At 36.5% G+C, this 18,344-nt stretch overlaps 1 protein-coding gene across 1 annotated transcript in view; it reads left to right on the forward strand.

Moving 5' to 3' along the window:
* The window catches only part of pudp (pseudouridine 5'-phosphatase), a 40,742-nt gene extending 36,890 nt beyond the window's left edge, over positions 1-3,852 (forward strand). Inside the window, exon 4 of the mRNA XM_056254403.1 lies at positions 3,603-3,852. Coding sequence (XP_056110378.1) covers positions 3,603-3,779 — 177 coding nt within the window. The 3' untranslated portion in view covers positions 3,780-3,852. The remainder of the gene's footprint in view (positions 1-3,602) is intronic.
* Positions 3,853-18,344: the final 14,492 nt, after the last annotated feature.

Raw genomic sequence — 18,344 nt, forward strand, 5'->3', positions numbered from 1 at the left:
CCAAACCAGGAAGGAAGTATCGCAACTGAGCGATTCAGCCAAGATCAGTGATCAGTAAAGTCTGTTTCGCTAATCAGTTTGACTGAATCATTAAAAAGAACAGCACAAATCAAGCAATGTATTTGGCAGTTGGACTGCACATTTTTGAGAACAGTGTAATATAATGTTTTGTTGACTAGTTAAAGTTAATACATAATTATTACATAATAAAAATAGCTATGTTTTTGCCGCGCACCTCCGCTCCCGAATCGCTCTGCCGCAAATGCTAATTGACAGATTTGTGGAGGTGTCTGATGTATGATTTATGACGGAAAGGGTATATCATGGATGGTGTCACTCTTTCAGTTCTATCTTTATTTTCAATCATTTTCTTTCTCATCCAATTGCTTATTTGCACCAAGTCTAAGTTTGGCTTATATTTTATTTATTTATTTGAGACTTTTTTCTTCTTCTTCTTCTTCTTCTGATGTTACTGTAATACATTTCAAATAAAATTGGTAACAAAAAATCTATGTTCTAACATTCCATATGCTCTGAGGTGAGAAGCAAATCCGACTGTAAAACGCTGATTCACTCTCTTAATTAGAGGTGTTTGAGACAGTCGTCTCACCCTCTCATCCCCAGCTGTCTGCTCAAGTGACGTGTGAATCTTAAGCCTTCTCATACTAGCTATGACTAATTACTGAATCTCTCTTGTGTTAGATGTCCTGGACCATTTCTAATCCAACAAGATGCTCAGTTCAAATTGCTGACAGCGAAAAAAATCCAGCATTTGTGCTATGCTTAGCTTTTGTCCTCCAGTTTTGTTTTGTTTTGTTTTTCCCCCTTTATGTTCACTAAAAATGCGTGCCTTAGTAATTATGGGTCATTTGCTGGGCTCTTTGCTCAATTATAAGTAATTGTGCCCGGTACAAGGGAATTAGCTAAGCTTTACTCTCCAAAGTAAGCCCCGTGCTTCCGCTGGTCTTTGTGTGCACTTTCACTCATCATACAACTGGCTTAGTGACATCAGTCAATTAGGGCCATTCATGGGATCTCTAGTGCCTTTTTTGTTATTTGTTCGTCCACTCCATGTGATGAGTGGACAAAAAATTGGAGTCTCTGTTCTTGAGAGTTAATTATATGTACTGGGTGGCTCTTAAGCAAACATTCTGACTCTCTGATGGCTTTTATGACTCTATGTCACACGGGTGGAATAATGGTGAAGCGAGAATGGAAGGATCTTTAATTAATAATAAAAAGGAAACAAAATACAAACAAAACCTCCCTGTGGGGGAAAAACAACGCAGGCATCACAATACATCAGAAACTATGGCAGGACACAGGAACACAAGGATACAGTAGATGACAAACCAGCACAGGACTGCAAACACAGGGAGAATAAATAGGGAAGCAAACAAAAGGGGGTAAATAGGGAAGGCAGGTGGGGCAAATGAATCAATAATCAGATAACAAGATTGGAAGGGCTAGACAATGACAGGAGAGCACATGGCACAAGGCAACACATGACAAGCCATGTGCTCACACCAAACAGGACTATAACACAAGCACATGACAAACCGGGAGTGTCAGAGCTCTGTCACCAAACCAAGATATAAACTAGACAGAAGTGACAGAACCCTGACACTCTAGATAGTAGGGATGCACCGAAATTTCGTCTGACGAAAATGGCATTTTTGTTTTTTGGGTCGAAAAAGAAAAACGTCTGAAAATATATGCTGCCCCTCCCCTCAGTGTTCAGCGCTCAGGTTTCACTCTCTCTCTAGCCATCATCACAGCACGGTGTGACGCTCAGTTGCTCACGGCCCATGCAAACGTCGGCTCATTGGAAAAGTCTGCTCAAATAACGCGCGGACATACAATTTATATTTGTATACTTGTTTCTGTTTGCAATAGCCCTACTGTGCTGTAACATGGGGTGTTATAGCTGTGGCAACACTGGTAATGATGCTTCCCTCTCGTTCACTGATCCAATTTATGTCCAATTTAAGGGTTACTTTCAATAAAAGTGTGATTTTTATTTTATTGGCTTGTATTTTTTATTCAGTATCATTACAATTATTTAATTTCCTTTTTAAAAAAAGTCGAATAGCAATTCAGTTATAAAAAAATATAATTAAAAAATTTTAAAAAGCATTTTTGGTTTCATCCAGTATTTTCGGTTTCGGCCCAAAATTTTCATTTCGGTGCATCCCTACTACATAGACCAACATGTGAGATAACTTGCTTACCTGGTTGATTGCATGGAAGCGCATATCCCCCCTTGTTTCAAAATCTACTGAGACCATGTCAAAGGAAAATACACATTTTGTGTTTTTCTGTAAGTAAACATTGTGCATTTAATGGTTGTGTAATTTTGTGTACATCTCATTTGTTATCATTAAATTGTATTCGTTATCAGCATTAAATCGATCATTGGCCGCCTTGATTTGTAGATATCAGCATCTGACTTTGACAAACCAATGCTGACCGACCACACATGTTAACCAGGAAAATATTGAAATATAGATTGCCTGTAAAGCCTGAGATGCCTGACCTTTATACGTATAATTTGATTACTTTATCGTTTAATTGGTCTCAAGATTTTAAAGGTCACCTGTTGGTCTAGTTGTAACAAGATTTTTGCATTTTTTGCAGCTGTATATCAGCAGCAAGAACACACTTGTCTGCATTCTGTTTAATGATTTCATGAAAACTGATAGCAAGCCAGCAAAAGCAATAGAGAATTGTAGTGTCCATCTGACAGAGCCGTCTGCGTGATCCATGACTGATAACAACCATAAGGACTGCTCAACAAAACTATAACAAATTCCAGCATCATTAGAATATCCACTACCAACACGAAAACTCCTGCTCAAGTATACGTGAGACATTACTGTTTTAAGCTGTGTCATATGGTGGTGTTTACAAATTGTCAGTGTTAAATGGTCCCTATGACAGAGTGGAAGGATGATGGTTTGTGACATTGTGGGCTGATATTTGGCTACTTCCTGCCCACGATGTGGTTCATTGAACTTGATTTTGTTGTGGTTTCGTTGAACTTGGATGCTATGAATGAATGACTGAGAGGACCAAAGGGAGAGATCTAGATCAAGAGACAGATTGCCTGACATTTAGAACTTCTGAAATGCACTTGACAGCAGTTGTCAAACTCTTTAACAAATCACTGAAGCTTTTATTCAAACATTAACCCTAATACCTCCTTTGCCCTGTACAAAGTTGTCTGTATAAGAATAAGAAAATCATTTTAAACTGATGATAGACTCGTGAAAATATGGCTCCGTAATATCCTACTAAGTAGTAGGAGAAGATGAGGGAACATAACAATGTTCCTTTACTTTTAAATTGTAACATATTTAGATATAAGTGTAATAAGTTTAGGATGATGATGCATTTGCCAGTGTATTATAAAGGGAAATATTGGCCCGAGGGGCATCTTACCCTAACCTACCGTAGTGTACTATTGCATTTCTAGTATTCTATTTTTCCATCTTCTGCTTTTAGATCTTCTCTCTACACAGTTATTCAATATTCTGGGTTCAAATCTCTCTGAACATTTGTGTGTTTTAATTGATTAGTCTGTTCTGGTTCTGCCTTCACAGTGTCTGGTTTTTGAAGACGCTCCAAATGGAGTAAAGGCGGGTCTGGCAGCTGGAATGCAGGTGGTGATGATCCCAGATGATAACCTGGACCACAGCCTCACCCAGGAGGCCACCTTGCTGCTCAGAAGCATGGAAGAGTTCAGACCAGAACTCTTCGGTCTTCCAGCCTACCCATAAGGACAGTAATCACAGCAGTGATTTAAATTCCACCATATCCTGTCAATTTAAAAAATAAAAATAAAAATTGGAATCAGGCTGCAGTGTATCTTCTGCAATCAAAAACAGGAGAAACTAATCTCTACCATTATTTCTGTCAGCCATGTATTTGCTGTTCAGTTCAGGGACAAAACAGAATGCTGATTGTTTCGTGTTTTTTTGTTTTTGTTTTTTTAAGCCAATCTTATTCCTTTGACCACTTGAATGACACATAGGTAAATTTTGATTATGCTGCTCAATTAGCCTCTGTTGAACCATTAGGCCATATTGACATTTTGCATTTCAACCAATTACAGGGTGTCATTTTTCTTTCTTTCTTTCTTTCTTTCTTTCTTTCTTTCTTTCTTTCTTTCTTTCTTTCTTTCTTTCTTTCTTTCTTTCTTTCTTTCTTTCTTTCTTTCTTTCTTTCTTTCTTTCTTTCTTTCTTTCTTTTTTCATCTAATTCAAACGCAGTTGGTACTGTTTCGAGCGTCTCTGTGTATAAATCTCAAATTCGATGCAAGCTCACAACTTTCCTGTCATGGTTTAAATTTACTGTAAGTGACGGTTTAACAATCCCGCTCGACCAGTCGTGTTTTCTAGCGTTACCTTTCCTCCTTGCAAAGGTCTATTAAAATACCAAAGAGATTTTTGGAGTTTGAGCCATGTGGCGTAATCCAATAAAGGGGATGCGAGACCGCAGTCGTCTTTCATCTTCTTCCAATGTCCGCCCTCACAGAGCTGGAGTTAGCATGTTCACTCACTTCAGCGCTGTCCAACATCTCAGAGAGTTCAAGCATGTCTTCTTTCAGCCTTCCCCTCCGGTAAGAAGAAAAGGGTTTTTGCCATCATCCGCATATGCCATGTCCTTTCATCCATAAAGATGGGGTAATCTGGAAAGCTTTTCCTTCTTTAGGACTTTTCACTCCATGAAGGTCTTTTACATGTCATTTCACACCTGAAGGATCTAAGGCTCAGGGTGTGAGCGTCTGGAGCATGTGTTAGTGTGCGTACTACTGCACCAGTGTTAAAAATTAACACTTTTTTTTTCTTGGTAAAGAGCGATATTTCCTCTGGTAAAATGGATTTTTATGGGCATTTTTACCTCTATAAAAGTAAAGGCTATGAAGGTTTTTTTTGTTTTTCGTTTTTTTTAAACATAAAACATTACATATAATACAAATAAAAGTATTTCCCATTTGTCAAATTCTTCAGTTGAATTCAAAAATAAAACCTGTCATCTACCATAAGTAATTTAAAATAATTTCCCGTTACCTGTTTGAGATTATACAGCTCTCTACTTTTCAAACAGATCATTAAAAAGGCCTAAAACCGAATATCACAAAATATACTAAATGTTTAAAGGCAGGTAAAAAGTCACTGTGTTATATGGGGCACTTTTGCCTCCTAATTTCTGACCCTGGTACATGTACATTTCTGTGTATTGGAAGCACTTTTGTGTGCATTCATTTAAATGCGTTGCCATGGAGAATATTTGTATGGTGTTTCAATAATGCCATTATGTTGGTGATTGTTTGATTGATTGGATGAGATTTGAAGCAGGACTTGTAGTGCCAATTGTGAGCACACTGTGTGTGGATACAGACTGTGTACCTCCATTGTAATGAAGCATACAGTACTTGAAATAAGCATACTTTGTGCATTTTTTTCTCTATCTTTTGTCAATGTCTAGCTGATCAAATTAGACGACTTGTTCTCATTGATCCCTTGAGATTTCAATAGCATATGATGACTCATGCACGTTGGAGTATGACATGCAACTAATAAATCTGAGCTAAAAGAAGAAATAAACACTGTAGCATGTTCTTTCTCTGTTATTGCATTTATTATTTTAATGTGACCATCTTAAAAACACATTTAAAAGTATTAAAATTTGCTTTTCTAAATTTAAGGCTGTAAATTATTACTTTTGATTAAATATTACAGTACAGTCCATTTGACCAATTGATTTAAAATCACTGTCAGTAAGTGTGCACAAATGCCCTTGCTTGGCATTTTATATTGGTAAATATGACTGTGTGTATTGATATATTTGTAGACATATATCAAAAAGATTAAATGTTATTCTTAAATAAATAATTTATTAAAAAATAAACCATTGATTTTTGAACTCGAATTTTACTGTATTCTTGTATTGATCCAAATTATGGTTTACAATTCATTTTGGCAAAAGCAAATTATCTTCAGAAGACAAATCAGTATTTTATTGGTACTTAGCCCTTTACTATTCAATTTTATCACCGGCCTCATTTATAAAATGTTGGGCAGAAATCATCGTATGTCTCAAATGTGAGACATGTAGGAAGTTTTACGTCCTACATTTCTCAAATGTGCGTACATGTGATTCAATAAATGTGTGGTCAAAAAACTTGCGTACACCTCTCTTCCAAATGTGAAATTTATAAATCGCAAATGATTTCGAAATTGTAAGCATTTGAATGATTTCAGATCTCCGCCTTGTAAACGGTGCCTAATTAATGTAATTAACATAAAGAATTCAGGTCAACTTTCAAATCATTTACTTGATAATGGCGAGTGGTAAGAATTGCTTAGATTTCCAAATTCCTGCAGTAATCCGAGCAAACACAGAACGTTCCCCTAACGTTCCCGTATGGTTCCCATTTGGTTATTTTTTGGGAACCAAACGAGAACGTTCTAGGAACGTTCCCTGTAGGTTCTTTTTAGGTTCTATTTTATAAGGGAACGTTCCCAGAACGTTCCCTGTAGGGTTTTTTTAGGTTTCATTTTCCGAATAGGTTCCCGGAACGTTCCCCTAACCTTAAGGGGACGTTCTATTTACGTTAAGAAAACTTTCCTGGAGAACCAATAGGGAACATTCTGGGAACGTTCCCAGAACGTTCTGGGAACCAAAAACTAACGTTCCCAGAACATAAAATTGTTAGCTGGGAAAAAGTGCATAAGTTTGCTTAGACCCTGACATGGTGATAATTACTTTTCCACTGTTTTTATAAATATGAACATTGGTGTGGATTTTAGCTACACACACTCTAAGCTCAAATTTGTGCATACACACATTTTATAAACGAGGCCCCACATTACAGTGCTTGAAGCTGTTTCCCCTCACAGTTTATTTGTCTTTCTTATTATTTCTTACTTTGCAAATGTAAGATTGTTCTTAAATTCTCATTTAATTTGCGTTAAAATGTCCTTACTGTCTTCCGTTAAACATTCATGATATACCCTGCGTTCATCTGTGATTAGAAAAAAAAAGCACTGTACAACATAAACGCTGCAACAACCTGCATATGCAGTGTTTCTACATGTACAGACTTGACCTTGCAGGCTTTAAAATACCGGCCTCATTTATAAAATGTTGCGTAGAAACTGTCTTACATGGGAATACTTACATTTACATTTATTCATTTAGCAGACGCTTTTATTTGAAAAGATGTTGCACCCCTGGAAAAGGGGAAAATAGACATAAATAAATGAGACGACACGAACTCCTTGTAGTCTGTGCATCAAGCTGTATTGGCTGTGACGCAAAACATATTTTGTGTCCGCTACTGCCTGCAGCCTTTGGTTTCCCCCTAGTGGACATTTCCTGACTTACACTTAATTTCTTTTACCAACAAAACAATAATAAATTCACATAACATGGCTGCGTTCCAGTCCAAAATTGTCATGCCCTTCACTTGCTAACTTCCCTCCGTCTTGTTCACTCGGATGTACGTCATTGCTTACGTTGCACGAGTGCCCACTACTGGTGGAAACTGCGGAAGTGTGAAAAAGGCTTATTGGCTGAATTGGAACGTCCTAAGCCCTTGATCACTTGGAATCAGCCATGGAGTTGATTTATTTACATTTTTTTTTTTCCTTTAAGAATTTTTTTAATGCAGCATCCAAATCTAGGTGTGTTTGTGTTGTTTTAAATTAAATATATATATATATATATATATATATATATATATATATATATATATATATATATATATATATATATATATATATATATATATATAATTAATATATCAGAGTTGTTTGTGGTGGTGGTGATTACGAGATCTGCGGTGACGTCACAATCATGTTGCATTGTGGTATATGGAGCTGCCTGAAGTGTACATAAAGTAGACTCGCTCCCTCGGACAAAATCAAGGGAACAAGTGTCTGTCCATATAAACTTCCCTTGTCCACTTCACGAAGTGGAACGCACTTCAAAATGGCGGCAGGGATTCCCCCGAGGGGAAGTGCTTAGGGAAGTTCGCAAGTGCGTGTTTAAAACTGGAACGCAGCCTAGATTGTCTGTGCATCAAGCTGTATTGGCTGTGACGCAAAACATATTTTGTGTCCGCTACCGCCTGCAGCCTTTGGTTTCCCCCTAGTGGACATTTCCTGACTTACACTTCATTTCTTTTTTTCTTTTACCAACAAAACAATAATAAATTCACATACCATATTGTTTAGTATTGCATTAATCATATTGATTTTGTTTAATCACACTACACTACACTACATGAGAAACATCGCAAGCATGACAAACATCATACATTTATGCAAGTGTATCTCAGATTGAATTGTTTAAATGAATACCACATGACTTAATGATGGCAGTGCTGAGCCAATCCAAACCAGGACGGAAGCACCTGGGACTGAAAGAGCACTCGTGAGTGTCCTCCCCAATGCATGGACTGATTCCCATGTCATTTTGCATAATCTAAGAACATACTTTAAATTATAGGCTAGTGTTTTTCCTACGGGCAAACCGTTTGTATTTTTATTAACAGGTCCCTCACACTCCTCACAACACTACATAATTTAAGTGACCTACAAAGTCAGTGCTTCGAGGAGTTCATTTATGTCTGACTGGAACTTGAAATGAAAGCCAAAAAAAATCAAAATATTCACATTATGTAATAACATAAATCCATAGTGCCACTGTGCACTGGTGTAGAAGCTGTTGCATTTGTTTATGCACAGCATACCAGACGGAGAGGGGGAGATGCCTTAAGCTGGCCACTGGCCATATCCTCAGTTTATGTAAAAATGAGCCACCTCTGCCTGACCGGAGCACTGGAAAATCCATCCTGGGATTACTTTGATTGGTCAGGAATGTGGCTGTCACCTGACCGCCTGTAGGCAGAGTATAATATTCAGGTCTGTAGGGAGGTCAGTCTGCATTATTTGAGGCTGGTTTAAATGGCCAGGGAAACAAGGGGTCAAAGCAAAATGACAGATAGAGTTAGAGAGAGAGAGAGACGGAAAATGCATGGTTAGTAAAGATGGAAAAGGAAAGCTCAAAGAGAAGATAGCAAAAGCAGAGTGATAAGGAAAGGAAAGAGGGAATGGAGCTGGAAAGAATGCAGGAGTGGTGACAGTGAGGAAAAAGAGCAGCGAGCAGAAACCAGGAGAGATGGCTCTTTTCACACGTTCTCTTCATCTATTCACTGCAATGCCAGAGGGGTAGAGTGTGTGGACTACATGCATCCTCAATGTCAGTCTTTGTCAGGATTTTATCAACACTCAGGGAACCGGCTCACGTAGACCAGCAGAACATGCTCTTCCAAGATATTCTTGGTATAGATGACCTCATTGCAAACATAAAAGCCTTTTTTATCCTCTTAGAGACTGTCAAGCCCTATTGGACAATAAATTCTACAATACAAAAAAAAACGGATAAGACTGACAGTCCTTGATGATCTAAAACTGCCATTCAGAAATGACACTATGGCCCAGTTTCACAGGCAGGGCTTAGATTAAGCCAGGATTAGTGCTTAGCTCAATTAGGGCATTTAAGTAGCTTTTATAAACGTGCCTTAGGAAGAAAAAAAAAGAAATCTTCAGACAAAACAATGGCACTGACATATTTCAAGGCATGTCAGTGCAAGTTGCTTTCAGTTAAAACAGCACAAACATGCATTTTAGTCTGGGACTATAGGCTTGAGCCTTGTCTGTGAAACCAGGGGTATAGGTTCTACTACGAAATAAAACTATAGGGGCTCTTGAGATTTAAAGGCCTCTCAGTGTACCACATTAATTAAAATTAATTTCATATGTATGTTTCTCATTTAGCATTGGGGTTAATTATAGTTAAATAACTCCATGCTAAGTATCCACAAATAGTGTTATTATGCCAGTATATGACTTGAAGAAAATAGTCAGTTTTAAAAAATTATAAATATAAATTATCAAATTTTAATACATCAACAAAAAATAGTGTATGATAAATATTAATAGTAGCTATAACACAATATATATCTTATTTTTAATATATTTTAATAATAATTACATTTTGTTTTGTTTTGAAACAGAGAACATGTTTGAATGTTTGTTTCCAGGTTTAAATTACACTTTGAATCCAAGATTTTCAATGTGGTCTCCAACCCACTTTGAATATCCAGAAGGAACGATGACATATACTTACACAAGCTTCCTATCTCTCATAAACAGACTTGTATATGAAAAATTGCAAGCAAAAATTGAGATCACCAAGATCAGATTGCAACAATTCTCAACTGATCAGATATTTTGTCACACAACATTGTGTCACAAGTGCGAAGCAAAGCATCATGCAATATGGAAGGAAAGAAAATGCTCACAGGCTTTGGATAATCTGCCTAAATAAATATATTGCTTTGCAATTTTGCTGGAAGTGAAAAGCAGCCACAGAGAAATCAGACATGAGGTTGCAGCATCCTTTATTCACACATGCTTGATGAGAGAATGAATTATATTATAAATTATATTACAACTGCTGGTGGTGAAGCAGAAATGATGGTGAAAAGACAAAAAAAAAAGACGCATTTAGATATGCAGGAAGATTTCAGCAACAATCCTGCTGCCTAAGATTGAACTATTGTTTTTAGCGAATTAGTTATTTCTCCTACGAGGAGAAAGCAGAATCTCTATAAAGGTTAAAATCAGTATTTTATGAAGTTATTTTTGCTTATTGAGAGCTGAATCATAAAATCTTAATTTAGTTCTACACAAAAAAGGGTGATCACTGTTATTTGATATTTAGAGGTGTTGTTGTTTCTTCAGCATCCCATTGCTTGTAGGCAACAACACAAGTTTGATGCCATTTAATGTCCTCGAGGTTTGTCCTTCTAAAGCTATTAAGTATAGGCTTATATATGGAATTTGCCATATGAATGAGAAACATGCATGAGGTTGGTATAAGCAGTTACTCACTCTCCATGTCTTTCACACACAGTTTTTCTGTCTCTGTCTCGCTTCCACTACACGGCATACAACCAAAATAACTTTCTCTCCATCACCAGAAAGCCTGTCTAAGATATGACACTTTTTCTTGCTCAGCCAGCAAAAGAGCTGATGGTGCGCTTAAAAATACAGATGTACATTTGGGTCTGCATTTGGGTCTGCTTTCCTTTTCTTACTGTACATGTGAGCAGGTCAGAACTGCTCTACTCGTTTGTGCTTCATATTTATCACTTCTTGTTGAAAGCTGTTTGATAACGTAGTCAAGCCAAAGGCTAATCATAACAATTACCATTATGAGTCTGACATCGGATACATTGACTTCCTGGTTCAAACATGTATGGCTGAATTAAACAAATATGTATATGTGCCATTATGTAGCGTTTACTACAGTTGACTAAGTGGATCAGGTAGTCCCGGGCTAGTGTGTTTGAGTGAAGGTGGGGCTAATTTGCATATTCATGGCTCCATGTATTAAATCAAGCAAGGCTGTAGTTACATTTAAGCTATTTTAAGGCATGAAGAAGTTATTCGGGAAGAAAGAAAAAAAATGTTTAAGCATTTAAACTTTTAAATATGTCATTCTGCAGGGGGCTTTAATACTTTTAAAGCCACTTTTAATACTTTAATACTTTTAAAAACTTTTTTATATGACAATGAATTCACATAGTTCATATAATGCATTATTTTATGAATTTAATTTAACTTTTTGTATCAAGACTTATCTTTAAATTAACCAATTCACTACAACATTCCTCTAGAACATATGCTTATCCTATTAATTTTAATGTAAAAATATATATTATGATCAATAGGATTTTTTTTATGTTTTTGAACAAACTCTTATGTTTACCAAGGCTGCATTTATTTAATAAAAATGTTTAATAAACGGTGAGATATTTTTACATTTTTTCAGGATTCTTTGATGAATGGAAAGTTAGAAAGAACAGCATTTATTTGAAACAGAAAACATTATGAAAGTCTTTACTCTCATTTTTAGTCAATTTAATGCACCCTCGCTGAATACAATTCTTCTTTTCTTTTTTTAAATCTACTAACACCAAACTTTGATGGCTTTGTTGCTGTTGGGTCTTGTTGCCTGCTGAGATATCAATAGATTGTCGACCATGGGAGAGTGTTGTTGAACAGGGTTGGCAAACTGTCTAGGCTTTTAAAACAATGGTCCTTCTTGCTGACAGCCATTTTACAAGTTTGTATGTGCATGTTTTTCTATCCCTCTGTGTCTCTGTGTGTGTGTGTGTGTGTGTGTGTGTGTGTGTGTGTGTGTGTGTGTGTGTGTGTGTGTGTGTGTGTGTGTGTGTGTGCGCGCGTGCGTGCGTGCGTGCGTGTGGTGTGTGTGTGTGTGTGTGTGTGTGTGTGCAACCTTCTGTTATCAAACGGATATTGAGCTGAGCCTATTCATGTGATACTCTTATTTATACTTTTCAGCTAATAGTACTGATAAAGCACATTAGTATCTTGGATTGGAATCAATTTTTTTTCTGTCATCAAAGCCACGGTACACATTGTGTTTCTCAAAGGGAATATCTTGATGAATTTGATTTTCATGCAGAATATTTTATTTGAAAATTCTTGTCTTAAAAACGCCAGGCTTTATTGAGTTTGCCTTATGATTGTGTGTATGTGAGCAAGGGTGATGTCAAGACTAATCAGTGGGGGTGTTTACAACGGGGTGTGTTACGAATGTATATCAGCACTCATGCTTGAGAAATGAATTTAAACTAGCCTGTTAATCAATGTCATGAAAAAGAGAGCAGGAAACGGATGTGGTGGAACCGATGATGGACGAACACACAGACACGCACACCAGTCAAATAATAAATTGATGCCATTCAGGGTTCAAAAGCATACAGTTTTTAGTTTGCACACTAAGTTATTGTACCAGCAAACATTATGTATAATTAAAGTTTATTTCAGACACAACAATTTAAGGGAGAATTTGTTTTAGAGAGCTTTTCTGTCAATCACACATATGCACACAGACATCAACTACGCAGAATGCTAAAATGATTCAGAATTTCTGGAAAAATTTGCATCTCTGTTTACAAATATATCACACATGACCAACCAAGCCCAATGCTACAATTACACACCATTTGGATGTGGTGTTGGCCATGTAATGCTTCGAAACGACTGGAATAAATGAGTAAAAGGTTAAAACGGACAATTTCCCCTCACTAAGGGAGGATGTAACCAATTTATTATTATAAATCTTTATAGAAAAACAAAACAAAAAACACTACAGATTATAGAGAGAAAAAGGTGGCACTGAGTTGAGTCACTGTCCGAGGTGCTGAAACCGCACATTGTAAATGATGGTCTTCTGGCTCTGTCCAAATGCTGATCAAACGAACATTGCACTCCACCAAATGGCCATTGGAGCCTTGGTCTGTGCAGTTTCAGTTGTTGTATCTAGGGCTGTCACAATATCGGATTTTCCCTACATGATCATCATGGCCAAAATAATGAACAATAATGATATTATTGTAATATATATAAAGAAATTAAAATAATGCTATCAGACAAATTTGTCTTTAACTCATACGAGTGTATAGAAATGGAGAAAGAGTTAAACTACAAAAGTATAAAAAATAACCTACTGTCAATCAGCACTTCCTGCAGACTTATGGATTCCTGTCTTTTTTTTATAGAATCCAAAAAACTGATGAGCTAACTTTTATGCTGGTATATTTTTTTCGGGTGGGGATAGAGTGTCTCACTTTCGTATTTTTGTGCGGCACTAGTAGCTACACACTGGCTGCATCTGAAATTGCATACTTCCCTAATATAAAACCATGAGGCCACAAGAGAGGAATAGCAGTGAAGCGACACAACTGACACTGGTAGGTCACATGATAATCAGAACATGGTGAATGTTGTGCGTCCGTTTTTAGTGGACACAAAGTAATTACTTATTCAAAATAAGTACCTACTCAAGAGGTTGTGTGATTTCGGATGCAGCCACTGTGTTTTCCTCTTCTTTTTTATCATGGGTGGTAGTCAAGATTAAGGTGCAATACTGCCACTATGTTGGAGTCTCAAACACTTTGATTTTACATTATTACATTGTCTAGTATTAACATGATATCAATGATTTAATTTTTTTAATATGATTATTATCTATACCGGTAAACTGCAATACCCCTATACATTAGATGCTGTTAGAAACTGTTTCTACAGGCAGATTAGAGATCACTGTGATATAAAGTTTAAAAAAATAATTAGTCACACTAGTGATATATATAGTAAATTTGCAAATATGAGACATAAAGTCTCATTGTGAGATATAATGCCACATTATAGAGATACTTGTTCCCTTTGTGAGTAATAAAGTTGCATTTGTAAGATATAAAGTCACAGCTGGTAGATGCAAAGAGATGCTTTTCCCTCCTAGTTTCTGGTAACTGTAAAATAGGAAATAGTCACACTGTGAAATATAAAGTCGCAAGTGCAAGATACCATTGCAATGGCTATTTGTAGATGTAAGGAAGTGACGTGTTTGGCCCTCAGACGTTTCCGGTTAGTTAGCGCGCACATTCGAAACAACGGCGGAAGGCGCGTTATTTACTGTTTATTTACGGCAATTGTGCGATAATTTTCTTATTCATGCGAATAAAACATGTCAAAATTAAAATTAGGAGCATGTTGTTCAGTGGTTGGATGTTCTCTCAGGCCCGGTACTATCTTGCTCTCGGAAATCAAAGCTTTACGATTTTCGAAAAACGCGCCTGGATTGCAGCAGTGAAGCGAGAATAATGTATACTAAGCAACTAGCAATATACAGTGTGTACACATTTCGATTCTGGTAAGTAAAATACTTATTGTTTTCATTGGATTATTTGTATTTCTCTACTTTAACTGTTTAAGTATGATGCAGCATAATTTAAGCTAGCACTGTGGGTCCGACCGTAATTGTTTACATATTATGCACCTAGCATTTTGACGTGTGTGTAGTGAAAAAAGGTTAAGTTTTTATTTCCTTTTTTTCTAAATGTTCTGTGGGCTGTAATTAAGTATGTTAGGAGTTAACATTTGTTGTCAAGCTGTCTAGTCAGTTGACAACTGCATAATGGTGTGCAACAGCTAACTGCAGTAGTTTACAAAAGGTAAAGGTAAACATTTTTTCATCACTTATTAAGCTTGGCTAATGTTAATTCCAACATTTACTGATGTATTACAATAATAGCATTGTTTTTTTAAATATTGTGCATTAACCAGATTAAGTTAAATAATTGTGTTTCTACTTTTGTCTTCAATAGGAAAGCCATCATCTGTAATTTAAGACGCTTAACACTGCTACAGGGAGACAGGAAGACAGCTGATCATCCTGCAGTGCCAAAACCACATGTGACCATATTGTGTGCATAATTATTAGACACGTTAATTTTCTGATCATATTTTGTTTCCCAGACACATTTTTACCAATTCCAAAACACATTAATCTTGATAACTACTATTCATTTTGTATTTAATACAAGTGATATATAATTGTTTATGAAGGCTGGAAATGAAAACACCTTATTCAGGTGGATAATAATGGATAATTATTAGGCATGTTTTCTTTTACAGATAAAATAAGCCAAAAAAAAAAGAGATTTAACTCAGACTGAAAAGTCACAAATTATTAAATGCCCATGAGAAGGATGCAACACTAGGAATTGCAGTTAAGGCATGACCATTGAACAGTGAAATGTTCATTGGGTCAGACGAAAACAGGTGGAGAAGAAAAGACGCATGTTAACTGTAAAATAATTACGGTGAAGAATTAAGCGTGAAACCATCAGGAACCCTTTAGTCTCCAGCGCAGCCATTTTCCAGAACTGCTAGCTACCTGGAGTCTTCAGAAGAGCAAGATATCAGGATCTCAGAGACTTAGGTTAGGTAAAGAATCCTAAAAAAATGACGCCCTCTTAATAAGAATTACAAGCTGAAGTTAGTAAAATACATGAAGACTGTTTTTTTATGGCTTTATAGACAAACAGATTGAGAGTGACTCTTGAAGGACTAGCACCACATCCTCTTGTACCACTGTTTGAAGAATTCATCTTCCAGAATCTGGCAGTAAGTTTTGGGAGTTAATTTTGTCTGATTTGCAGAGATATACTAAAATATAAGGCGTTTTTCATTTCCAGCCTTCATAAACAATTATATATCACTTGTAAATGATTAAATACAAAATGAATAGTAGTTATTAAGATTAATGTGGTTTGGAATTGGTAAAATGTGCCTGAAAAAAAACGTGCCTAATAATTCTGCACACACTGATGTGTTGGAGAACTTGAGGATTGATATTGCCCCCCTTTGTTCAGGGACTCATAACTCCATTTCTTTTTGTCAAAAAAAAAAAAAAAAAATCTGTGAAATGTGTTTTATGTTGTGGTTTCAGTTGTTGAAGCATTTTGTGTTCATACAAGTATTTACAAATAATAAGAAATTTGCTGGAAATAAAAGCTGTTGAAAGTGAGAGGATGTTTCTTTTGTTTATGTATTTATAAATTAATGCAGTAGTCAACATTTGAAGTGGACCTAACCCTTTCATCAAAGTTATACATTAATATTGAACAAAACCCGTTCTTGTCTTAGGATAACTTTGATTAACTTTTTTGATCCACTTCAAATGTTGACTACTACAGGCGAAACTTGGAAAATTAGAATATCGAGCAAAAGTTCATTTATTTCAGTAATTCAACTTAAAAGGTGTCAATAATATTGTGAAAACCTTTGTCAAGACAGATGTCATCCACATTGTACGAATAAATGTTCCCAACCTTTACGCTAAGAAATTAATTGTAAGCATCCAGACTGCGATATGCTTTTATCGCATCTCCAATGTACACGCAAGCAGCCGCAACACGCAATCAGATGAGCCGTTAGATAAAAAGTTAACGCATCAAAGTCTTATTTAAAGGGTCCGATGATTTCAATCATCATTTATTTTCAGTTTTTGGAAATACTTTAACTTTAATACTTTAACTTTAAGTTTTTTAAATACTTTATACTTTTTGCTGGACTTAAAAAGTACGAGCTTGTTTTCACCTATGGCAGGTTTTCACAGATCTGTGGTTTTAAAATGGCGCCACCGGAAATGATTCAGGGCCAGACATGCGCAGTAGCATTCCAACGCATTTGTTATTGTTTACATCCTTGAAATGGTCTATAAGGTCTTTTTGTGAGATATAATGTCACATTAGTAACTTTGTGAGTAATAAAGTCGCATTTGCGAGATATATAAAGTCATATTGCCAGAAATAAAGCCACAACTGGCAGATATAAAGTGATATGGCAACATATAAAGTCACATTGGAGATATAAAGTGACAATTACGAGATATAAGGTGAGACCATGGATTGTGTGAAGTCACAATTACTGTACCTTTATATTATCCAAAACGGGCTTACATAGGAAGTATTTAATAGATCAAAGGAAGTTTTACTAAAGAGTGCTCTACAAATGTCACAGTCATCGTCTGCACCACTCTGTCTTTGTCTGCACTACACTTCCCAGAATCCTTCTTGTCTTCACACCTGCACTCACTCCCTCATTTACCCACACCTGTTCATCGTTATCATCATCCTTGTCACCTGTGCTCACCTCATCATTGTTGATTTGTGTCTGTATTTAGTTTCCCTCTGTTCAGTTAGTCCTGTTCGGTCCTTGGATACTTTACGATGTGTTAATGTTTCGGTGTTTTGTGTATGTTAACCTTCTGCCCGTCATCCCTGTAACTGTGTTTGGATTTATTAGTAAATGTTTGAATTGGAGCCTTTTGACTCTGTCTCTTCTTCACCCCGCACCACATCCGTGACAACAAATATGTCATCCATTATAAACACACCATTTTGAAATCCTTAGAAGTTTTGTTTTCATTGCATTGGAGGACCTCTCAGAGGTCCAATGAGCTGTTCTACAAAATTGCTTTTTCAGTGTTTGATGAATGAGCAAAAAAAAAAAAAAAAAACTACCAGTCTGCCTGTCAGGATCATCATTCAACAGTCACTATGCCTGTTTCCTTTACATAGCCTACTACATTTCCCATAATCCTCCCTGGTCATCGCCTGTACACCCTTCTCAACTGCCTGTGACCCACAGGACTCCCTCTCCGGTTGGACTCTTTGGTGCGGGGTCGCGCCTTCGGGGAGGGGGGAGTAATGTAAGTGTTATGTTTGTTTTTCCTTTGTGTTTTTAGATTTTTGTCTTCTGTGTTATTCCTTTGAACCAATTTTCCCCATGAATTTCATTCATTAATTCCATTCACCTGTGCCTTGTCAATCACCTCTTTAATTATCTTGTTTGCTCCTTCGTTTGCCTTGTACATAAGCCCTCAGTTTC

Source organism: Rhinichthys klamathensis, unplaced genomic scaffold, assembly GCF_029890125.1.
Source record: "Rhinichthys klamathensis goyatoka isolate OS25496 unplaced genomic scaffold, OSU_Roscu_1.1 h1tg000111l_1, whole genome shotgun sequence".
NCBI classification, from domain to species: Eukaryota; Metazoa; Chordata; class Actinopteri; order Cypriniformes; family Leuciscidae; genus Rhinichthys; species Rhinichthys klamathensis.